General features: G+C 39.9%; 1 protein-coding gene across 8 annotated transcripts in view; it reads right to left on the bottom strand.

Moving 5' to 3' along the window:
- The window catches only part of EYA1 (EYA transcriptional coactivator and phosphatase 1), a 155,462-nt gene that overhangs the window by 54,300 nt on the left and 75,401 nt on the right, over positions 1-25,761 (bottom strand). For all 8 annotated transcript variants that reach the window (XM_017544544.2, XM_017544553.2, XM_017544579.2 and 5 more), the window contains 2 exons: positions 10,491-10,630; positions 8,223-8,306 (listed from right to left, as the gene is read on the bottom strand). In XM_017544544.2, coding sequence (XP_017400033.1) covers positions 8,223-8,306; positions 10,491-10,630 — 224 coding nt within the window. The remainder of the gene's footprint in view (positions 1-8,222; positions 8,307-10,490; positions 10,631-25,761) is intronic.

The following is a 25,761-nucleotide window of genomic DNA, read 5'->3' as shown; positions in this document are numbered from 1 at the left end:
CTAGTGCTCCAGCCACTTTTAAGGCTTTTATGATTTTCTCCCAGAGGACTGCACAATAATTCTCTTTGCTATTAAATTGGTCTTCCAAATGTACGCTCCCGGCATGTCCCTCCATTGCTATCATGTCCTTCCACCATGTCCCGCTCTCATTCATGGCATCCCCGCGCCCACAGAACAAAATCCTGGCACTCAGTGCTCTCTCTAAGCCTGACCAATTAGAAGACTGGTGTTGCCAGTTGATGGGTATGCTTTTTGGACAAATAATTTAATTTTTCTGAGCCACATTTTTCTTATTGGCAAAAAGCAGGAGCTCATTGGATAAGTGTGAGGTAGCAGTGGAAACCAGTAAAGCTGAATAAAGGTGTAGTCTTTTTATTACTAATTCAACACATTTTCTGCTACTCTTCTTCTCCAAGTCTAATCCCTTAAATATACTTTACCACTTTCTACCCTTCTGATTTCTGCCACTTGTAGTTCTCTGTTTCCCACTCCCTCTCTGCTACCCGGAACAACAAAGTCTGCACAATTTCCTGCTCCCTCCTCTGAACCCCCAAAGTAAGCAATAAATGATAGCTCTTGCCCATGGAGTACTACAGAGCATTTTCTAGGTGGTTCACATTGCTCCCCTAACAGTCCTGTGATTGCTCCCATTTTATAGGTGCTTTTCCCAAGGCTACAGAGCAAGGAAGGTCCAAAGTTGGAGGTGGCAGGCCAGTACAGTGGTGAAGGAGCTGTGATGATTCCTGTTCATTCACTGCATTCCCTTTTATATTCATGAACAAGAACAATAAGGATGTGTTCAATTAAACAGCAAGAACGTACATGTCAGCTGTATATTTCTGGTAGTGAAGGGCCTGACCATTAAAGGAAAAGAGAGAAACCTTCATGATATGGTCACAGAAGAGAGATGAAGGATGTCTGTTCAGCTGACATTTGAAAAAATATATTTCGGTTTGTTTTGAGAGTTTAGATTCTATGCCACTCTGCAGCATCCAGAGGTTATATTCGGACACATACATTATTTCATCCTTTTGATCTAACTTGGCATTGATATACAAGGAAGAAAATAAATCGGGGGTCTGTCCTTTGGGATTACAGTGGACATCATCACTCCAGAGCCACCACTCACACAGCCTGGGGCTTGGCTCTGTCAGGGTGGCTAGAGCTGCAAGGTGGTTGAAGGTGTGCTTTGGGTTTCACTCATTGGTCAAATAGTTGAAAACTGGGGGGGTCAGTGCTACCTGTTCACTAACACCCATTCTCTGTTTCCTCCTGGGCACACAGCAAGGCCACATCGCCCAGCCTTCCGTGCACTGGACCATGTGACTGAGGTCAATGTCACAGATGGAGGTGTGTGCCTGTCTCAGCTTGGATTACAAAGCCTCCCATTCACACCTCCCTTGCCTCCTCCCCTCCCCCAAAATGAAAGCTAATGCTAATGATCCCAGAAGCTTCGAAAGCTGCGTGATGAAAATGACACTACCATTATCTGTACCACCAAAGTATGCCCAAACCAAGCAAGCTGGAATATGTCCACTCTAGATCACTAAACAATAGACAGATTTCTATTGTGTTTGTGCCATTATAGTTTAGACCTGTTTGTAATAGTCATTTCACCTACCCTAACAAATTCTGTGTTTCCTTGGGGCCCAAGGTGCATAAATGCACTGCCTACATTGAGTTCACAGTCTAGTCACAGTGTTGCTGTCACTGAATTGTCCTGGAAGGCAGGAGAAAAATGAACCAATACAAAACTCAGAGCATCATCTAGAACAGAGGCAGACAGCCTTTCTCTCTAAAGAGACAGGGAGTATTTCCAGCTTTGCAGGCCATATCATCTCTGACACATACTTTTCCTTGTGTTTTTATGTTTTTTTTTTTAAATTACAATTTAAAAACTTAAACAACACTCTTAAAGGCCCTACAGAAGCACACCATAAACCATATTTGACCTATGGGGTATGGTCCGCCAATCCTTGGTTTAGAGTTTTAAAAACCAGGATAAAAATATTTCATAAGACACGAACATTATATAAAATTCAAATTTGGGAGCATTAAATCAAGTTTCATTGGGACACCGCCACATTTATTCATTTATATACTGTCTATGGTTGCTTTTGCACTACTAGGGCAGAACTGCGTACTTATGGCAAGCATATGGCCCACAAATCCTAAATATTTACTACCTGATGCCTTACAGAAAGTGTTCTGCCAGGCGCGGTGGCTCATGCCTGTAATCCCAGCACTTTGGGAGGCCGAGGTGGGCGGATCACGAGGTCAAGAGATCGAGACCATCCTGGTCAACATGGTGAAACCCCGTCTCTACTAAAAATACAAAAAATTAGCTGGGCATGGTGGCGCGTGCCTGTAATCCCAGCTACTCAGGAGGCTGAGGCAGGAGAATTGCCTGAACCCAGGAGGCGGAGGTTGCGGTGAGCCGAGATCACATCATTGCACTCCAGCCTGGGTAACAAGAGTGAAACTCCATCTCAAAAAAAAAAAAAGAAAAGAAAGTGTTTGCCAACCCTTGGTCTGGAGGTTCCAAAAGGGAGATCATCCTGATTAAGTAACCAGATTTCCTGCAACTAAGTGAGCACACTGGTGTCCTGCTGCTCTGGTGCCATGCTAAGAGTTCAACTTCTTCATCAATCACCATGGAAGAAAATCCTTCATCAAAAGAGCTTGGAGTTCAGTGTTGTTCCCAAAGAAACAACAATCTCTACTGGTGAACTGAACTGTTCTGATGAAATGAGCAACATAAAGTGCTTTCAGTTTTTCTTTCCTCAAGGTACTGAATGCTCACAGCAGCACACCCACAAGGGAGGCTGTTTAACTAAACTCACTATGACAAGTGAGATCCTCTTAGAAGCCTAGAGAGTTACAAAACAAATACTCAAGAGAGCAAATAAAAGTTCAATAGGTGGCACATGCTTTTCTTACTATCAGTTGTTGCCATTAATAAGATGCTGTGCATGGCCTTTTACATTCATGAGCAATTTAATTCTTTTTTTTTCTTTTTTGAGACAGGATCTTGCTCTGTCACCCAGACTGGAATGCAGTAGCACAATCACAGTTCACTGCAGCCTTGACCTCCAGGGCTCAAGTGACCCTCCCACTACAGCTCTCCCAAGTAGCTGGGACTACAGGCACGTGCCACCACACCCAGCTAACTTTTGTATTTTTTTGTAGAGACAGAGGTTCACCATGTTGCCCAGGCTTGTCTTGAACTCCTGAGCTCAAGTGATGTACCTGCAACACAGCCAGCTTCCATCTCTACAAAGTGCTGGGATTACAGGCATGAACCACCATGCCGGGCCAAATTCATGATACAATTTAATTTTTAAAACAATTCTGCAAGTCAAGTAACTGCTTTATGAATAAGAAAATTGAGGCTCAGCTTTGCATTGATAATACATGATCATATACTGCATATTTGTGATACAGAGGTTGAGCCTTGTGATATCATATTATGTGCTAAGGGGCTTAGACTTCATTTTGTAGATGAAAGAAGCCACTGAAAAATGGGGACTGGTTATATTAAAGGGACTTTTAAAGCAGATGCATATTTATATCCCAACTTTCCAACATGCTGTGTTCCATTACGGGTAGGGAGATTTTTATTCTCTGTAAAATGTATAGAGTCATATTTAACTGACTGTAGAAGAATTAAATGAAAATAAATGGTGGTATGACATTCTTGAAATATTTAAAAAAAAAAAAGAAAATTGAGGCTCAGTAAGAATAAATAATTTGTGTAAGTTCAAAGAGCTGAAAAATCAGAGCTTGGATTTGAGTCTGGATCTACTTGAATTCAAATCTGATTATCTTTCTATCATACCATAAGGCACAGCATATACTTGTATTTCATAAATTTGAGGACACTGCCACCATTTTACTCATAGGCCACTATGCAGGAATTCAAGTATTTGTTTATTTTTTTGACAGTCAAGTCTCACCTACATTCAAATATAACTGATATTTATTGAATATTTGTTTTATGTCAGACATGGTACTAGGTACTTTTTATATTTGGTCTCTAACCTCACCCAAGTCTCAATTTTCTCATCTATAAAATGGGCTTGATAATAGCACCTTTGGAATATTAATGTTGAATTAAATGAATGTTGGACATATATAAAATTCTTAATAGGGCCTATGATTAAACATGCTAAGCTTTACATTTTCTTAATGTTCACGTTTTGTTTTTTTGTTGAAAATGAAAAGTGAATATTTACATTTTTAAGATCCATCCTAGCCCAGATCACTATGACACACAGGCATGGAACAATAATAAAAAGATAGTGTTGAAACAAGTCACTGGGTGTAGATATCTTGGGTAATCCTCCCACAGGAGGGGATCATTCCTGAAACATCAGCACAATTTTGATTTGAAATTCAAGTTTTGGGTGTGTACTTCGATAATAATTGAATTACCTTCTTTATTATAAGGAGACCATCCAATGAAAAAATAACCCAAGACTAGTTTTTCTCAATGAAATTCAGGAATCTGTTGCTAGTTTGAAAGCAACTTTTAAACTGAAGTAAACCAAAACAGCTAGGACAGATACTATTTTAAACATCCTAATTTACATAGCACTCAGGCTCTTCAATTTCCTAACATGTTATTTGTTTTCCTTGGCTAAGGCTGTACAGGACCCAGCACCCTCTTTTGTCCCCATCACCTTTGTTATAAAACAAGACTTTCTTATAACACCCAACATGCCTTCTTCCCACAGCTAGGATTACATGGAAGGTGGGACATTCTCAAACTTTTTTTTTTTTTTTTACACATTGCCATAACATGCCCTAATTTTGCATTATATCAACTAGATCCTGTGTCCTTTTACTGAATGGCCTACTCATTGAGTTGCCTAAGCTACTGTGACTAAGCTACTTCTCAAGTATCTGGTTCCCTTAGAGACAGAACAGCGATCACACTGTCAGGCATTCATTCTTTATATGCATGTAGAGTAAGGTTCAACCACATGCTCCCTTTGACAATGCCCAGGAACACCACCAGATCTGTGCTCCTAAAAAGAAATCTTGTCACTTAACTCCTTTAAGACTTTTCTTCTTAGTGCTCTGGGGGAAACAAAAGGAATGCAAGACATTCTGATCAGCTTGGTTATTATTACTGTTTGGAAGACTCCACATTTTTACAAAGCTTGATGATCAGATTTGATAGAAATCATTAGATTTCTAATGATTTCTCATGAGGACATCATTAAGTAAACTTCCTTGCATGCTTCCAGCTACAATTCAACATCCTAAGCCATATATCTTCAAAAGTCACCCTGCTAGGAAAACAGACCAGCAGGCAATGAGACAACAGGCTGACCACAAGTATTCAGAACAAGGAAGGTGCTCAGAAAATGTTTAGGAAGAAATCAAGCTAAGAGACTATGAGGGGTTTCTAATCCCAATCTGCACTGTTGACTGAGAATCTGCTATCTCCATCACTGACTAGTCCCCCCAGGTCCCCTGGGCTCACCTTCCAGTGGTTTCCTTGCCTGGTCCAAGCAGTTGTCTAATAAGCATCTCAAGCTTGTCCAACACTGAACTTTTTCTTTTCCCTCCAAATTGAGCTCTTTCCTATTTCAGTAAATATCCGACTATTTTCTCAGTTGCCAAGGACAACAACCGGGAATCACCTTTCACTTCCCTGTCTTGTTTACTACCCACCACTCCAATCAATACATATCATTTCCAAATCCAGTTCTCTACCTGCAGTGTAATCCAGAGTCCAGTGAATTCTTTCTATCTCTACTGCTGGTGCATCAGATCACTGCTATAACTTCCTATCTGGACCCCCATTCTTCTTCCCCTACCATTAATTCTTCATACGTAGCTTAAGTAATCTAAAAATGTAAATCAGATCTTCTAATCTCCTCCATTGTGGTCCCCTGATGACTTCCCATAGCACATGCAGTGAGATTAACCCTGTTGACTGTGTGCGGCTGGGCAGCCCTTTGGAGCCTGCCTTCATCCCTGACCACATCCTTGTTGACTCTCCATCTCCAACAGTAAGCTTGGTCCCACTGGCCTCTGTCCTTCACACAGCAAAGCTTTTCTTGCTTCTGCACTTACTGTTTCTTCTGCTTAGCGCACCCTTTCTCCTGATGACCACATGGTAACTTCACGCCATTCAGACTTCAGACCCAAAGTTACACACAGGAAGATCTTCCTCAGAAGCCTGGCCTTCTGAAGTTCTCCCTCAGCCCCATAAACTTATCAATTAAGGATAAGCTTATATTTAAGAAACTCAAATAGCCTGCACTTCAGAGAATATATAAATTAGACTTTTGGAAATTATATGAGATAAAACTTTTTAATCACGTGACCTAGGTTGAGAAAACAAAACTAAACAAACTACTGTTTGATGAAGCCTCAAAGTTCTAATGACTGTTGACACATTAAAAAAATTAAACTCATGGTATTTGTAATACAATATTTAGGGAGTATTTGGTTTAGACATGAATTAGAAATTACATAAAGCCAGGGGTTTCTAGGTGAAGTGTAAATTCCACGTGTAAGCCAATAATTTACGGCCAAAGATCGAGAGGTCAGTAGGTCATGGGATGCCTAACTCCTTAACTCTTAGCTGGACTCTTTCACTGGCTAATAGAACACTCTTAGATAACTCTCTTCTGCATCAGTTTGACTCTTAGTGAGAGCTTTTAAAAATTTGGGACTTTCTGAATGGTTTTCAAATGCTCATTTTCTAAGTGCCTTCTCTTTTCAACACTCTTGTGTGAGTTACAGACACCAGTGTTCTCCTTAGGAGACAGGATTTTATAGTGGCTCAGTTAAGAAGGTCTTCAAGGTTCTGCCTACTAAATACACATTGATATTTCAGATATTAATCTTTAGTTTTTAAGTAGTAGTTTTTTTTCTAGAAATAGGGACAGGGATAGTATTGACAGAAGAAATAATACAAGAAAAAGCAGAGCTAATATTTCTTGAATTCCTACTATGTGCTAGTCATGCAGGAGAGACCATTTGGCTGATTGATTCTATGGTTTTATATTTTATAATCTGCATTTTTGTTGTCTTCTCATAGAGAATTTGCCTAATGATAAGATGAGATGTATTGTGTTTTACAGATATCTTATCTCAGAACAGAAATTAAAATGGTGGGGTATGATGGCTCCAGCCTGTTTTTGATTAGGTGTACCTTTAAGATGATGAAAAGGAAAGCTGGGCTGTGAGGCCAAATTCCCAAAACTGCATATCCACGGCAGGCACTCAGTGTGTTATTTGTTGGAATAAATATTTGTTGAAAGAACGACCACCTGGTCAAACTGGTAATAACAGTATGCACATTTTAATGGTATTAATTCTAACACTTAATTGTGATCAACTGCTGGAGTCACTGAGACATAATAAGTATTCAGTCTCTAATGCTCCAAAGTATTAACTTAAAAAAAACTAAGACTTACAATATTATTTCTTTAAAGATTAAAATAAGAGCAATAAAATATTAGCAGGATAACTTGAGAAATTACCTATAGATACTTTAAATAACATTTTTGCCTGGGAAAGACTTATGAAATCATCAATATGCCAAAAAGAAATTCCAAAGTTTTGGGATACCCAAATGCACAACACTGAAACTGAAGTTCCACTCATGGAAGGTGGTCTATAATATTATTCTTTATCTATAATACCAACATAAGTACTGCACAACTCTAACATGGGTGAATTTTTCCTACTGCCTTTTGATCAATCCTACATACTATTCAAATAAATTTAACCCAATTAGCCAAGAGACATATAGAGACATTCATAGCAGATGCTTTTAAGATAAAATACCAAAGGTGCTAATCACTGAGGACAACAGAAAGTGAAATACTTGTTTCACTTAATGTTAGGGAATAAAAAGACAGAAAAAATAAAAAAGAGAACACAAGTATCTTTCTGTGTCACTTATGTACTTTGATGTTTCAACCTATAATAACATTCAATCACTTTTATTCACTGGGGTCTGAATAAGCATGAATTTAATTGCATAAAGTGAATCTTATTGCCAAAGATCTAAAAATAATATCTTTTTTGGCTCATTTACATATTTTTACCTTACATATATATTTGACTATGTAGTTATTTTCTGTTTATATTTTAAATTTGTTACTTAGAGTTAAATTACATTCATTTGGACAATAAACAAATTAGAGGTATATTTACTCCAAGGAATTTAAAAGCTGATGCCTGTTGGTACTCACCCTCCCATATCTGTTGGCGTAGGACCCAGTAAGCAAGGAGTGGAAAACAATGATTGTCTCATCCAAGTCCCAGATGAACACTCTCTACAAAGGAAGAACCAAATCAATGTGTCTTTGCCTTGGCTGAGAAAGCTGTTATTCACTTAACTTCAACATGAAAAAGTCATCTTGAAATGGGAGACGAATGAAAAGTCTGAATTTACTATTCCTAAAAAAACACAACAGTTCCAAACAGTACCTCCTAACTTTTCTCCAGATATAACTTCAGTGAGGTGCAAGAGGATAATTACATTTGTAATGTCAATATAAATATAGTAAAGAGATAATAATGTATGTCCTTTCTAATTCTGTAATAGAATTTCAGTCTCAGTTCTGAAAAAATTTTAAAAAATGAGCTAAAACTAGACTGTCTATAACTGCTGAGATGGAGATGGGCAATTGATCAAATATCATTTATCTTTTCCTTACCTCTGATATCTGCTCATTAAGAAGTACTAAAATAATGAATCTTATGTTTTACTCTTAGCAAACCAAGTATTAAAACTGCACACAAAGACTAAAACCTTGAAGAATCTATTCACCTTATATTACCTATTGAGCTGTTATCAAAAGGATGGGATATACATTGTTCTTGCCAGGTATTGTAAGTCTTCAGGGTATAGATATTTAACAACATATGCATGCACAGTTTAATGGTATTAATGCTAACACTTAATTGTGATAAACTGCTGCAGTCACTGAGACATAATAAAAATTCAGTCTCGATTGCTCCAAATAACTTAGAAACAAAATTTAAGACTTACAGCATTACTTCTTTAAAGATTAACATAAGAGAAATAAAATATTAGCAGGATAACTTGAGAAATTACCTATAGCTACTTTAAATAACATTTTTGCCTGGGAAAACATTACTCGTGCTCTTAGAGATAGTCTTGAAGTATTTAAAATCAGAGCTGAAGGAGTTCATTTCAAAAAGGTCCTTGGGACACCACAAAAGCCTCCCAAGCTTGTTTTACTTCTTCCCATTCCCACTCACACCAGTACATACTCATATACATTGATTCTTCTGGAAAATTTTCATCTTTTCAGCCAAAATAATCATGTTTTTCAACCAACGGATTTCACTCTGGCAAAAAGCAGAAACTTAACTGCAGTGGATTCAAGGCTATGAAATCTACCACCCTTTAAGTTCTTACTTAATCCTTCCTGCCTTTGAACTCCATCAAAACATGTCTCATTAGGTGATTACTGTTTCAGTTTAGAACATTTCAGGTTTTCCTTTCTCAATATATACAAGTATGTCTTTCATTTCAAAGTGAATTTTATGGCTGGGTGTGGTGGCTCATGCCTGTAATCCCAGCACTTCGGGAGGCTGAGGTGGGTGGATCACGAGGTCAAGAGATCGAGCCCATCCTGGCCAATATGGTAAAACCCAGGTCTATTAAAAATACAAAAATTAGATGGGCATGGTGGTGCATGCCTGTAGTCCCAGCTACTCAAAAGGCTGAGGCTGGAGAATTGCTTCAATTGGGGATGCAGAGGTTGCAGTGAGCCAAGATTGTGCCACTGCACTGTAGCCTGGGTGACAGAGTGAAACCCTCTCTCAAAAAAAACAAAAAAAAGAACAACAACAAAGGTGGATACTAATTTTTAATTTTATTTTGTATTTTTTGTTGGATACTCAGTAGATGTATATAATTATGGAGTACATGAGATATTTTGATATAGGCATGCAATATGAAGTGAGCACATCATGGAGAATGAGGTATTTATCTCCTCAAGCATTTATCCTTTATGTTAAAAACAATCCAGGCACGCTCTTTTAGTTATTTAAAAAAATGTAACTAAGTTATTACTGACTATAGTCATCCTGTTGTGCAATCAAATAGTATGTCTTATTCCATTTTTTGTGCCCTTTAACAAGTGGATTTTACTAAATATTTTTAGTACAACACTTAATTGAAATGGCAATGATATAGAGCAGCATGACAGAATTTTGTTCAAGTAGAATTGCATAATTTACTATATTTCTTTAGAGAGAAATAAACAGATGCTTTGCCATATAGTTCACAGGGAAGAAAAAATAATTGCTTAACCTACAGTTAATAAAGAGAGAAAAAATTGCTTTATCTATTGTTAATACAAAAAGAAAGCATTAACAAAAGCATCTGACACCTTAACCACTGCTGTTTACATAGCAGGTATGTAAAACCACCAGTTAGCTATTAAGACACCTTCCTATTTACTTGGGTGTTGGGAATGACATACCTCAAGATCAGAATCTGGGGGAGGTGAAGGATTATTGTTTCTTCGTCCCCGTCCACGTGATTTCCCATCTGAACCTCGACGCAATCGATCAGAATCTGAATCTTTAATGGGTGTTGTTGGGCTGTGGATTGTGCTGTATTCTGTAGGAATATAGGAAGGACTTTCATCTTTTATTTCCAACACCATGGTGCCAAGATTAACCTTGTTTTAATTCATAAGCGGAGTTTCAATAGTAAAGCACATTTCATTCTGCTGAAATCATACATTGTCTTTTACTTGCACTGGCAAATAATTTATAAGATATCTAATTCCAAGATTTGTTTTGAAGGAAGGTGTGATCAGGTGCATTTAAAATTTAATTGAAGGTGAGAGGCAACACGTTGTGCTAGGTTGCCTGCATCTTCTGTGTGGTTCTCTGTGATTAGAGAATGTTCCCCACATCTTTCCCTATTTCTCTCATTCATTTCATTCACAGCACCTGGTCACACTGAGCGGCTCATACATTTGCCTCAGCTGTGGCTCTCTCAACTTCAAAAAGGCTTCTGGTGCATGCAAAGAAAAAAGGAAAAACCAGCTCTGGGGCAGGGAAAACTGAGTCATCAGGGAGATTTTCTTTGAAAATTTTACATTCCCCATTTTCTCCCTCATTTTATGTGAGAACAAGTGAGTGACAAGATAAGAGGGCAGATACATGGACAATACCCGTATTCCACACACCGTCCATCCCTGGCTCTTTCTCTGTCCTAGTCTCTTTGAACCAAACATCCAAAACCAGGCAGCACATTAAAAGTACTCATCTGGGTAACTCAGAGAAGCCACTGAAATAATTACATAGGAATCACAAAAATAAAGAACAACTCCCAAAAGGCTCAAAGGAAGAGTCGGGCAGTGGCGTGGAGCTAGGGAAAATTCTTATCCGGTGTTTAGAATGAATAAAAATCCATTTATTTGCACCAGTTTGGTACTTTTTAGTCTAATGAATGCATACATCAGAATATCTCCTCTTCCCCCAAATTCCAGATGTCCAATAAGCTGGCTCACCCCACAAGCTCTTTTTCAGATTTCTGTACCAGACTTGGTTTGGAATCTCTCCATCTAAGATGAGGAATGATTCTTCTCACTATGATGTTGTTGAAGTTGGTCTATTTCACCAAACCGAAAACCACTGAGAACAATTGATGCCTGGTAGCCTTTATTAATGTGCTATCAGCCCCAACTCTACCAATAAGGCCATCCACGTGTCAAATCGCACGGTCTCAGGATTATCTCCTCATGCTTAAGTGCTTCTCCAAAGCCTTGAGTCAGAGTAAAGACAGGAAAAGACTTTGACAGAATACATTTCTGTTTCTAAATCACAGGAGACAGCTCTACATCTCCTGTTTAATCTTAAAGCCTACATAAATTCCCATTACTTGTAGAAGACATGTAAGAGTCGTCTTCTATAACAAACAAGGTGGCAAACTTTCTCATCCAAACAGGTCATGCGATTCTCACACCCAGAAACCACCAAAATGACCTATAAGCTTATTAGTTACAGTCAGAAAGTATGAAACAACTCCACACCATTGGTTAGTTTATTATTTGGGATGCATTTTGGGGCTGACTCATCTCACAGAACCATTAAAATATAATGCTGACTAGTCAGTTAATCATTCTTTAAATCTACATTAAAATAGTCCTTTATTACAGAGGTAAATAACTAGGGCATCCTCTCAAGATGTTACAAACTGAGCATCTCTCTTCCATGTTTTAAAGATAATCAACAGCTCCAAATAAGTAGACTTTTAAGTAGTCAAGTGGACTCAAAGCTGTTCTTTGAGGAAAAAGTCTTGGCCTTCTTTTTTAAAAGACATTCTGCAATGTATACCTCCATGCAGAATCAGATAATCACCATCTGAGACAAAACACATATCAATCTCTTTAACATGTTTTGATACCAAGCATTCAGTTTACAACCAGTACCGTCACCAGCAATTCAACCCGCACTTCAAGTACTTTACTACAAAGTCTATCTTGAATTGAGAGCTCTCTGGCTTTTGGAATTTCATATCTGAAGAGAAGCTAAAAGACATCGAGCAATGTAAGTCGGCATGTTACACGTTTTTCCTTGACTTCCCGACAATATAATTTTGTTCTAAAAGTCGTTTATCTTTCCTAGGTTTTGTTAGCCTACATTTCCTCTTACTGATGGCTCATTCCTTTATTCCCTAATGTTTACTTTATCCCTGCTTTAAAAACTCAACCTTTTAAAAGAGAGATGGAAATCTCTATTTTTTTTGGGGGGGAGGGAAACAGACTAGCTATAATGAAATGAGTTACTTTTGTAAGCTTCTTCCAAAAGAAAACAAATTCATTCAGCAAAGTATAAAGGGAAAGCTTTAAATCATATAAAGTTTTTCCAGGTGAAGAGGAAAAAAAAAAACTCTAAAAGATAAACGACCCGACACCTTTAAATATCAAAATATACCGACACCCCTACCTTGCAAGCCTCCACTTATAGAAGGAAGATGAAAACAAAAGTGATGCAAGCTAGTTTATTTTTTTAAATCCCTTCCTCTTCTATGAGGTGGAATTAAATGCTTCTATTCTCTTAACCAGCTTTCCAGACTCTAACTTCTCTTTCCTCCCCTAGTGCAAAACAACTCAAATACTCAAATAATTTAATCTTATAATCCGCTGACAGCTCGTGTTTCACTAAAACCCTCTCCAAATTGTTTAACTTTACCCCTACTAAGATATTCACGGTGAAAATATTTTAGAGGGGATTCACTGATTTTAACAAACATGGAGTGAACGTCAGGTTCACATCACGCAGGCACTGTACCAGGAGGATGAAATATAATGATGCAGCAAATAGACAGGGTTCCTGCTTTCTTGGAGCTTAAAATTCAGAGGAATGCATTGACTTGTGGACAATAATGAGAAATTACAAAGTAATGTGGAAAAGGTGATGACACAGGAAAGACAGAATGCTAGGAGAGCACAGGAAATCCATATAACTCAGATTTGCAGGCTTATAGAAACTTCTAAAGGCAGAGGACAAATGCATCAATGAAGAGGGAATATGATGGTGTTCTGGGCAGGGGTATAAGTATGTGTGAAGGAAAGGCGAGAGAGCGGGGGGCGGGGCGAGAGAGCGCAAGCATGTTATGTTTAAGAAATGGAAATAAAAATTCAATCTGACCTGAGTCTACAAAAGAAGAGCACAGAGATGAAGCTGGAGTGGCAGGTAAAGAATTCAACAAGGGAGTGGGGGCTCCCACTCCACGTGGCGGGGTACTGGAGAGGAGACTGAGAACAGGAGACTGGCCAGGAGGATAATTCAGTGATCCAGGTGAGGGATGGTGCTGCCTAGATGCAGGCAGTGGGCATAAGGAGATCTGAAGTGTCAGGAGGAGGTAAAATCAATAACTAACTGGAAAGGAAGAAAGATGTCATAAAAAATCATGCCCATGTCAGTTTCACAACTGGGTGGAGATCATAATGCTAGCTATGGGACTTAGGAAGAAGAAGGCATTATGGGGAAGAGTATAGGTGAGAATTCAGGTTCGGCTTTGGACATTTTGAATTTGAAGGGGCTGTGGGCATCCAAGTAGAGATGCCCAGTAGGCTTCTAGACTGCTCTGAAGCTCCAGAAAGATATATGGGCTAGATTTAGGATTGGAAACTGACACCCATATGTAATTAAGGAAATGAGTGTTGTTAAAGAAAAGCAGTGTGTGTAGAAGGGATGGGAAGAGAAAGATGGGTGAGATTTGAAGAGTAAAACCAAAGTCAGTGTATGGTAGATGAAAAAGTATGTCAGGAAGGAGAGTGTGATGAATAACTTCAATCACCCAAGAGACAAGTAAAATGAAGACTGAACCCAGGCACTTTAGAGTCAAGAGGGACTTGGTCTACATGGCAATGGTACACTTTCAAGAAGGCAGAAGAGTGAAAAAACATGGGGTAAAACTCCTAAACTGTTACTGATGAGCTTCTGATGGCCAAATCTAATAATTATGTTTTTAGTCTTCAATCTCATTTGACCCTTTTGCAGCTGTGCTGACCACTTGATCCTTTAAAGCATGTGCACATCAGAATGTCTTAACTTCCCTTTCTTCTGCTTCACACTATCCCTCATCAGTCTCTTTGGAGACTTTCTGCTCTGCCCAAAGTGTCAATATTGGTGTTATCTACATCAGTGATATTCAAAGTGCTGATCTGGGACAAGATATAGATTTCACATCAGGACATTAATCAACACAATGTTTCCTTCATCTAAAAGTCTTGCTAATATTAAAAATATAGTCAGCTGAAGAAAACGGTATGTAACATGGTTGATTACTTAGTAACATGGTTGATTACATTCTGAAGCAAATTCTTTGCTATGCTGCACTAGTAATAAACAGTTGGGAGACAGGCTGTCAGTTGATGGGCTATATTTTCAGCAGCAGTGCCCTGGAGTTTCTTCCATGGCCCTCTTATCTCACTGTGGACTCTTAGTGCTTGGTGATTTTTGCAGGAGGAATTTAATTCATGCCCTCCAAGCTAATAAATTCTAAAGCTTTACCTTTTGATCTCCTGACCTGAGTATCCCACTATTTCTAGACCTCTCTACCTAAGTATTCCGTGGACACCATTATTAAACTTGTACCAAAGGAATCGTCTCTATTAACAAGTTTAAGTAATGGTACCAGTAACTATCCACTACCAGTAACTATCCACTTTTTCAATCCAGAAACTCCTTAGTGTCCCCATCAAATTAAGGACTAAGTTCTGTGGTTTTTACTCCTAAATACTTTTGCTCTAAGTTGAGGTTCTCATCATCTCTTGCCTTAATTCTTGCAGCAGGCTATTTCCAGGATTTCTATGCTATGTCTTCCACCTATTTTCTGCACTGCCATCACAGAGAGTGGCAAGACCCTTCTGCTCCAGCCTTACAGTGTGGAACAGGAAGGACAGTCTAGATTTTAGGGCACTGAGCTACGCACTCAACTGCCACATTTTGAGTTTTGACTGTACTACTTCTAGTAGTACTACTTGCTTGTTATTTAGCCTTTACATGGCTCAGGTTTTTCATTTGTTAAATGGGAATGAATGGGGGTAAAATAATATACATGTAAGGGACTTGGAGCTACACATGTCACTAGTACTCTACAATGTTAGCCACCTGAAAACAAAGTCTCACCGAGTCGCCCTTCAATAATCATATCTCTAACTGCTATCCCTCTTCATAGTCTATTTCAGATGGGCAAATGTAATTATCTCAGTTCTCTGAAAGTGCCATGATATTTCATGCCTTCACATGTTTTTTTTTGTTTTTTTTTTTTTTTAATTTTTAGAGACAGGACCTTGCTCTGTCACTCAGAATGAAGTATAGTGTTACAACTATAGCTCACTGCAGCCTCGAATTCCTTGGTTCAAGGGACCTGTGCTCGCTCTCGCTCTCTCTTTCTCTCTCTCTCTCTGTCTCTCTCTCTCAAGCAGCTAGCACTACAGGCACACGCTGTGACATCAGGCTAATTTTTAAGAAAATCTTTTGTAGAGATGGGGGTCTTGCTATGTTGCCCAGGCTGGTCTTGAACTCCTGGCCTCAAGCAATCCTCCTCAGCCTCCTGAAGCACTAGGATTACAGGCATGAGCCAATGCACTTGGTCCCTGTCACTCTTTCTCAACTCCTTAGTCTCTTCCCTGTCTGAGAAATTCCTATTAGCCTCTGAAGATCGAGCTCAATAATCTTTGTCAATTATCTAACTTCTGGTCCCTTCTTTGCAATTATGTACTCTTATCTATTATAGAATTATAAATTGTTTGCAATTATTTACATTTGCAGTGGATAATAATTTGATGAAGTTATTTTGAGCAAATGTCCATCATTCCTACTCTGGGAAAACAGAACACAGTGGTATTCGTGTTTGCATACTGAGAGCACAGTAAGTGTCTAGAGTGCAAGGCAAACATTAAAAAATTGACGATGGAAAGAATGTTTCTTCAGCCTAGTGTTTACTCTATTAAAGCCATAAAGGTTATCTAATTATTTCTACAAGACAGCAAAATATTTATAAATGAGAAATAGCTGTAATTAAAAGCTCATTTAAAAGTTAATGTTGACATATTAAGCCATAAAATATTAAAATCCACATAATTAAAATTCTATATTTGTAAGTACTACAGATTTCCACAAATTCTTCACTATTAAAAAGAAAAACAAAGAACTGGAACTCAAAAAAGTCCATCTATTTCCACTGAGCTAGTAACTCCTCTTTGAGCCTTGGGGAAGTTACTTCCATTTCTTCAGTTCCCACTCTCCTTATCAAATTCATGACAGCCTAGTTTACTTAGCTTTAAAATTCTATTACCTGTGGATGTACAAACTTACAACAGCCTCATAATGATTAGCTCTTTGTGTCTCTCTTAGGTAGATTAGTCACCTTCATATTAATCTATATTCATATTAATTTACATAAAAGACCTCAAGCAACTCCAACCCTCAAAACCCAACACGGTTTACTGCTTACTATGTCTGGCCCAAATTCCTTATCTGGTTTTATTTCTCATGCCTACCTTAACGTGCTGTTTTCTTATACATGTTGCCAAATAGTTTTCAAAGGACTGTATCAATTTAAATTGTGTCTGTTTTACCATAACCTTATACACACTGACTGTCATGGTTTTAAAGTCATTGATATTTATCCTACACAGAATAACAGTGCATAATTTTTAATTTGCACATATTAAAAATGCTTGTATATATTTGCTTAAAAATTATATACCCTCTGTGAACAGTCCAAATCCCTTGGCAATTTTTAAATATTCCTTTATTGATTTTTACAAAACAGTTTTAACCCTTTTTACATATCTGCAGATACTTTTCCCGGCCTGATATTTCCTTAAATTATGCTTTCCTTCACAGAAATGTTTTATTTTTATGGAGTCTTGCTGCACAGCATGAAGGCCTGGTTGGCTCCTTGAAGATTTAGGGATAAGTGCTCACATTTATTCTAAGGGTAGCAGGGGCTTTCTGATCTAGCTTTACACCTCTGGGACTACCTATGCCAGTAGAGGTTGCAAAGGAAGTAGAATACAGGGTTCCTGCAGGCTCCCATCTTTGTGCTTTGGGAGGGTGGAGGCCCTTCTCGCTCATATCTAAGTCTAAGTGAGGTGAAAGACTACTCTCCCCAAACAGAAGTAACTGAGCTCCTAGCTGAGAAGCTCCTCTCACCACATGTACAATGACATTGGACTGAGGCCAGGGCAGCTACAATCTCTGGCTAGACTCTGAATCTGTCTGCTAAGACAATACAGCTTACAACGTACAGTGCAGAGCTTTTCATCAAATCCTTAGAAAGATTATCTGAATTTAGTGAACATGAGACAGGCTAATCAATAATTATATTCTATTTGCCATTATGGGGGAGTCAGATAAAAAGAACAAAGCATATCACTGCTCTAAATGCAGATACTATCATGTTCAAGACTTAAGCCTTAAAGCACATTGCACAAGTGAGCACGAAGTAGATATCAGACAGCAAGTGACTCTGAGGCACTCCTGAACTTTGAGACTCTCAAAACCAACATGAGTATATGCAAAGCTCATCTTAACAGATGGTATACCAAGGCCAGACCAGAAAGACAGAATGTAGAGAGGTTGAATTCTAAGTCAAGAAGGAAAGGCTAATTATGGTTCCTCCTTGGCATTCCCCATAGGGAAACAGATACATCAAATTTGATGACATTGGCTCAAAGAATCATACATCCACTGGGCATACTTTTGCTTATGATTTGAAAACTAGTTTTTCTATGGGGGAAAACATTGTTCTGTGAAGCTGAGTTGAATTACTTTAAGGCAAGTAAGTGGGATTGAGCCTTACTCCAGGAATAGACAAGGTAAAAAACAAATAAAATTACCCAGAACTTCTCTAAACCAGCTGCACTGTGAAAGTCAAAGGCAGCGGAACTATCCCATGGGACGGTGGGGGTACAGGTCACAGCTATGTGATGGGGTATGGAGACTAACTTACCCATGCTATAAACATTTAATTCTCCTTTTGTGTGTGTGTGTTGAGGGGGTGGTTCCTATACTCTAGAATAAGGCTCAGGAAATTTTTCCTGTCAAGAGTCATACAGTAAGTATCTTAGGCTTTCTGGGCTACATGGTCTCTGGTGCAACCATTCCACTCTGCTGTCACAGCAGCACACAGAAATGCATGACAAGTTATGAATTCTGCGTGGGTTGAAACATGCACCAGAAATATACAACTTATGAGTGATTTTTTGATTTCAATTCTAACATAATGGCCAAGTGTAGGCACCAAGTCTGCTGAACCTGATGTAAGGTGGGTACTGTCCCAGGTCTGGGTCCCTGGGCACACCTGTTTACCAGGCTCTTTGGAGTCAGCTGAATCTAAGGGACACAAACCCAACTCACTTGAGCAGACAAGCATACCAGTGACACCAGAAAATGAGCGAGGCTGAGTTTCTGAGAAAAGACCCTACCATTGTCAGGCTATGCTGTTCGCTATGTAAGAAAACCAGGAAGTTCAGGTGAAAAGGTGAAGGAAAAAAGGATAGGTAGGCCTTTCACAGTGAGCACTTAGACTTTCTCTGACTTAAAGTGACCTCTAATAGTTGAGTCTGGCAAATGTTTCTAATAAACCCACCTCTAATTCTCTAGACAACATTGCAGAAAATGGATTCTCCTCTTCGGTAAGGCAGTTAGAGTGAAGGGCTGGCCAAGGTTCAACCTCTACTGTTAGAGATCCTCAGAGTGAAAACCAAAATTTCTTTTATTCGTAAAATTTCTAAAGCAATTCAAGTGGTGGCCTAAACTTCACGCTCGAATTCTCCATGTGACTGAGTACAATACCACTGAAACCAAATGCTCACAACCCGGAATGTACGTATGTTCACACATTCATTTAGCTAACTTACTTTTTTCTGAAACAAGGAAAGCAACATTGGAAAACTTTTTGTTTGCCTTTTTTTGGTGGGGAGGAGACAGGGTCTCCCTCTGTCTCTTAGGCTGCAGTACCATGGCATAATCAGTTCACTGCAGCCTCAACCTCCTGGGTTTAGGTGATCCTCCCACCTTAGCCTCCCAGGTAGCTGAGTCTACAAGTTCGCACCACCATGCCCAGCTAGTTTTTTAATTTTTTTGTAACTTTTATAGAGATGGGGTTCTGCCACATTGCCAGGTTGGTCCTGAACTCCTGGGATCAAGCAATCTGCCTGCCTGGGCCACCAGAAGTGCTGGGATCATAGGCATGAGCCACCACACCCCATGAAAAACTCCATTAAAATGATCTCTATATAATAGTTTTTTAAAAACAGTCTTCAAAAACAACTCAATTTAAAGCAGATGCAAAACAGGTCATCTTACTTTTACACTGGATCTAATCTATCTACCCTACTCTGAATGGGGAGGTTTTCTTATGTAGTTTTGTTTATTCTGATAATGTTTTTTTCTTGAATGGTCATTAATGCCACCTCAAACTCACAATGGGCTGCACCCTCCAATACTGTGGAGGTTCCCTCTGTCCCACCATTGGACACTTTCCTCTTCCTATAGCAATGATTTGTGGTATCATCACTCAAGAGACATCACTAGTAAACATTTTGCTCCTAAAGGTTTCCAAATATCTGATGCATTTTTCTGTTCATTTTCTTACAAGAATCCTTATACCTCCATCTCTGCTAATCTGTGAAGATGGTGACTGCTGTTTGGACTCAGTCTTAAACATCTGAAAGAGGGAAATAAGCAAAGTTTATTCCTGCAGGGAGTTTTCTCTCCAGCCACTGCCATGGGTCTGCTGACTGATTTGCCCATCACTGGGGTTTAATCAGATTTAACAAGTACCTGTGGCTGGGGCCAGCCTCCTAGGGGTACAGCCTGTGCACTTCCACGGGGCTTTGTGTTCAGCTGCACCTGACACTTGGTTTAGTGGTGTGCTGTGCTGTCTTGAAATTCTTTGTTTTTGAACAAGGGGCCCACCAGTTTTGTAGCTGGCCCTGCCTGCGGCTATCACTAATTCCTAAGCCAGGGAAACAGGCACTACCTTTGGATTCTATGGTATGACAGAGCACCTACTATGTGCCAGGAAACACACTCGGAACCAGGGATGTGACTAAGCAGGACAATGGTCTGTGCCCCTGTGGAATGTTGGCACTGCCTGTATTTATTATGCACTAGGGATGTCATGAGCAATACCATGTAACAGCTTGCTACTCTCTCATTACCAAGGAACCTGGTTTCCCATTCACTGAGAAAACAGAAGCAACCACTCTCTCTACTCCCCTTTCCGGGCTCTCCCCACCTGCAAGTACTGTGTATGTAGTCTGCCTCCCCTCAGGCATCATGGGTGGACCTCCTGCACTCCTAAGGCCAACCCCTCCTTTTAGCATGAGACTCCAGTGCCCTGTCATGGACTCCAGTCCATGTTCCCTTTACTCTAGCTGACCTACCTGTGCACACAAGTTAGATATATTTCTTGCATAAAAAGCATCTCCCACTTTTTCCTCTAGGTTCTGCCCTTTTTCCCTATTGCCTTAGAGTGTACAGCAAAAGTCACTGGAAGAATTGAGAATCCTGGCTGCTTAAACTTCCTTTAATCTCATCTTCTCTCGAACCCATTTCCATCATGCTATTTTCTCTAATGTTCCTCTTTGTGAAGATCACCAATGACATCCACGCTGTCAAATCAAATAGTCAAGTCTCAATTACCATCTTTCCCGGCCTTTTGCCAGAGCCACACACAGCTAATCATGCCTTCTTTCTTTAACACTTACGTTCCTCGGCCTCTGAAAGGCCCCGTTCTCAGTTCTCCTCCGGAATCCCTGGACGTTCTTTCTCAATCTCCTTCTCTAGCTCTTCCTCTTTTTTCAGTGTCTCTTCCTCTTTTCCCAGCTGGCCACCATGGGAAGGCCCTGGGCTCAGTGCTTGGCTCCCCTTCTGTTTGCTCCTACAGTCCTGGGTAACTCAACCACGTGCACCGTTTTCAATGGCTTCTGGATGTTGAAGACTCACCAATTTAGAGCCTAACCTATCTTGTAAACATCAGACTTACTTTATCAACAACTTGATCACCATCTCCTGTTAGATCTTTAACAGGCAGCTCCAACTTCACATGTGGTAAGCAGAAACGCTGATCTCTTGAACACCACCTTGTTTACCTCCTTTTAACCCATCTCAGTAAATGGCAAGTGCACTTTTCTGGCTGTTTGTGCTAAAATCCTCGGTGTCATCCACTGGTTCTTCTCTTCTACTCCCAACTACATTCAATATTTTAACAAATCTTGGTTGTTCCACCTTCTAGTGTCTTTAGAACCTGACCACTTTCACCACCTCCACCTCGACCCCTGAGCCTGGCCACCTTCACTTCCCACCTGGACACAGGCCTCATCTCTTTGCTGACTGCCTCATTCCTATCTTTTGCCTTGTTGCACCTTACTCTCTACCCATGACCAGAGAGATTATTTTCAAGTGTAATGAAATCATGCCATGCTTCTGCTTAAACATTGCTCCTGTCATTCAAAATAAAATCCCAAATCCTTTTCATGCCCACAAGGCCTTCTCGTATGGCTTCTCCTCCCCCCTGCTCTCACCCTCCCACTTTCCTTTCTCGGAGGCTCCAATGCTACATGGGCCTTCTTTGCTCTTGCTGAATCCACAAAGCACAGTCCCACCTCCAGGCCTTGGCAGCCACTGTTTACTCTCCCCAGAACTCTTTCCCTAGTTATCAAGGTGGCTCTCTCCTCCCTTCCTGCAGGCCTCTGCTGAAGTGCCAGCTGATGGACAACTCTTCTGAAACAGTTCACCTGCCCTAACGCTACTCTCCTTACCCAGCTGTCCATCATTCCAGGCACTCAACCAGATGCATTTTATATTTACTTATCATCTGTAACCTCCAATAGAATGAAAGTTCCCTGAGGGCAGAGGCTTGATTTTTGTTCATTGCAGAATCCCATGTGTCTAGAACAGTGCCTGGAACATACCAGAGGCTCATTAAACTTTTTTTTCCCCACAACCTGGCAGGTGGAACATCTTTTGTTCACACAGCAAAATGCACGTGATCATTGATAATCCCCCACATAAGGGTCTCCTTAGCCACTCTCCTGGGGGATGTGTCATAAGGAAATATTTATTAATGTGCTTCATGCTCATTAGCGGACAGCAGTTTTCTGACAGAACTCAGACACACTCAGTTCACTGTCCTGTCCTCTGGGCTCAACCAATTGAAACAGTGCAAAGCCAGGAACAGACATCACAGCAAAAGAAACTTGAGGCCGGGGTCAGGGTTGAGAAACGGAAGAGTGGAGAAAACAGGGCTTCCTCTAGGTTTGGGATTATTTCTACCCAGATCCGTTCAGGGATATTACTGTCCCCAGTTAACAGATGAAAAGATTGAAAAACTACCAGCTGGTCTGTACCATGGTCAGGATCTGAACCCAGGCCCGTCTTCTCTAAAGCCTCCTCTCCACCTGCCTCCTCCCACTTCACATGACCTCCATACTTGATTGGCCTCAGAAAGAGCATCATGTCTCCAAGCCGTAAGTCTCACTTGTCAATGAGGACACCAGAGACAGGCTGTGCAGCCTCTGATGAGACCTGCATGGGGCCCTTGTCTGCCACCGTCTTCTGGAGGTTTGGGCCTAAAGGAGAGGGGCTGCCCCCAACCACAGCTTGGCTGCATGGGTGATGGAATCCTCACTGACTCCAGCAATGAGACCTTCTTTCCTTTCACTGTTTGGGAAATAACTCACCTGCAGAGAAGCTGAATCTTGCACATTTTGGTACAACTGCACATCCTCCCTAACTTATAGAACATAACATGGAAAATGGATTAAATTTCACCATAGTGGAGATCATAACCTACAAATTAAGACATTAGGGTTGCATACATTCCAGAGCAGGCTTGGTAGCTTATAATTTATTGAGTTCTCTAGACTTTTATGGACTTCAGTTTCCTCAACAGTAAAATGGGAACAGCACCATTGTGAATATTGTATCAAATAACACATGCTAAAGGTTTTATACAAGTGTGTATTAGTGTTGTTGCTCTACGTCAGTAGTTCAAAATCACCCGTCAGGCCGTTAACTTTTTGTAAAGATGATCATAAAGTGATACTGCAGTTCAAAAATGCTTTCATCCTTAAAAAGAATGAAATATAACTTAACTTGAGTTCTGATGAAAAGAATATCCTGTCATTGAGCTCATTTAAAGTGGTATATTTCTCTAGCCTTGAATAAATATCCCTTCCCTATCCTCTGTCCCTCAAACTTTCACATCCTCCGATGCTGAGAATTTTACCTCCTTTGTTAATTTCTTCTTCAAACACTTAGGTAAGGAATCTGTTCCTGCACTCTTCCTGAGCACTTCGTTTCTTCTAGCATGGTATTTTAAAGCTGGAACTTTTCTTAGGTTTGGCTGTATACATGGTTGTCTTCGGTAGCAAAATGCTCCGGAGGACAGTGAATGGCCCTCTGGCTTTCTATATCGCCACAACAGTGCTTTGAAAGTAAGAGATGCTCAATGGCTGGCTAACGAGACGTTGACGAACATCATTAAAATCTCATTTTCATATGTTAGTAGGAGAAACTGCATTTTCTACTTTTCCTTCAATTAAGAAACTGTGGGATGCAAAGACCTGGAACCAACTCAAATGCCCATCGATGATAGACTGGACAGGGAAAATGTGGCACATATACACCATGGAATATTATGCAGCCATCAAAAACGATGAGTTTGTGTCCTTTGTAGGGACATGGATGAACCTGGAAACCATCATTCTCAGCAAACTGACAGAAGAGCAGAAGACCAAACATCACATGTTCTCACTCATAGGCGGGTGTTGAACAATGAGAACAATGGACACAGGGAAGGGAGTACTACACACTGGGGTCAGTTGGGGAGAAATAGGGGAGGGACGGTGCGGGGTGGGGAGCTGGGGAGAGATAGCAAGGGGAGAAATGCCAGATGTAGGTGATGGGGAGGAAGGCAGCAAATCACACTGCCACGTGTGTACCTATGCAACAATCATGCATGTTCTTCACATGTACCCCAAAACTTAAAATGCAATAAAATAAATGGAAAAAAAAGAAATACATCTCAAGAGAAGTGTGCTTTCTTAGTAACCTTTATCAATATCAAAGCTGAATCAAGGGAAGTAATTAGATGAATAAGTATAGGGAAACATATACTTTAGAGAAAACACTAAACGAGAAACTAGAAAGGAGAGGCTCCATGCAAACCCTGCAGCTCTTAGGATGCTTGAAGGGAGAACACTGAAGAAGCAGTAGGCATGGGAGATAAACTGCAGAAGCTGAAAATAATGTCAACGATAGAGAAAGTGAATTCTTACATTGGGAGAGATTTTACTATGGGCAGCATGCTTTGTAAAAAATGTATGAAATAGCTGAACTGAAACCAATGACAAGCCTGCCTATTCATTAGACAGGGTAGGTTTGGAACTTTGAGCAAAGATTAGAAAAGATAAAGAGGCATGTGCCTTTGGGAGACTACGGTTATATGAAAATACTGAAGAGATTTTTGTGTATTGACCCAAAAGGACTTTTTGTGTGCACATCAGGTTTTTTTGCAGATATTAACCAAAAAGTTTCCAAAACTGTAGTTGCAACACAATTTGCAAAGTAAGTGCTTCTTAAGCATGTCTGTTCTCTGGTTCTTATTCTTGTTGAATAAAATCTTTTAATTCTTAATTTTAGTTTCTCAATAATTTATATCCCACTTTCCTCCAAAAAGGGCTTAAGATAATCCACCAAATACGTACCTAATAAATATGCAGTCATCTTTTTAAAAAATGAATGAGTATGTTGGAAGAAAAATGTGGCTCAGAAAGGGAAAATGGAGCCAGTGAGGAAATGAGCCACATGGGTCTTCCTGCAGTCCATGGAGGGCAAAGGCAGGAACTGCTCTATGGCTCATGGTCTGCATAAGATGTGACAAGAAACTTCTGCACAATAATGGAGGTGTTCCCCGTTTACCTGGGCACAAATCTGCACATCCTACACATGTACCCCAGAACTTAAAATAAAAAATGTAGGTGTTCCCATTATAGAGATGGGATGGAAACGCCTCATGGAGCTGCTCACCGAGGAGTACTGTGGAATGCAGGAGCACACCCTCATGGTAAATAAAGGAGCAAGTTTCACAAGATTCTTTCTTCTAAGGCCGATTACTGCTGACTCTGTAACTCTGGAGTTCACTAATGTAGAATGCAGAACCCTGGAATCGGGCATCTTGTTTAAGGGTAGAACTGAAAATATCTGGAG

The sequence above is a fragment of the Cebus imitator genome, unplaced genomic scaffold (genome assembly GCF_001604975.1).
Source record: "Cebus imitator isolate Cc_AM_T3 unplaced genomic scaffold, Cebus_imitator-1.0 Scaffold9, whole genome shotgun sequence".
Classification (NCBI taxonomy): Eukaryota; Metazoa; Chordata; class Mammalia; order Primates; family Cebidae; genus Cebus; species Cebus imitator.
This window is presented reverse-complemented; position numbering and strand designations above follow the sequence as displayed.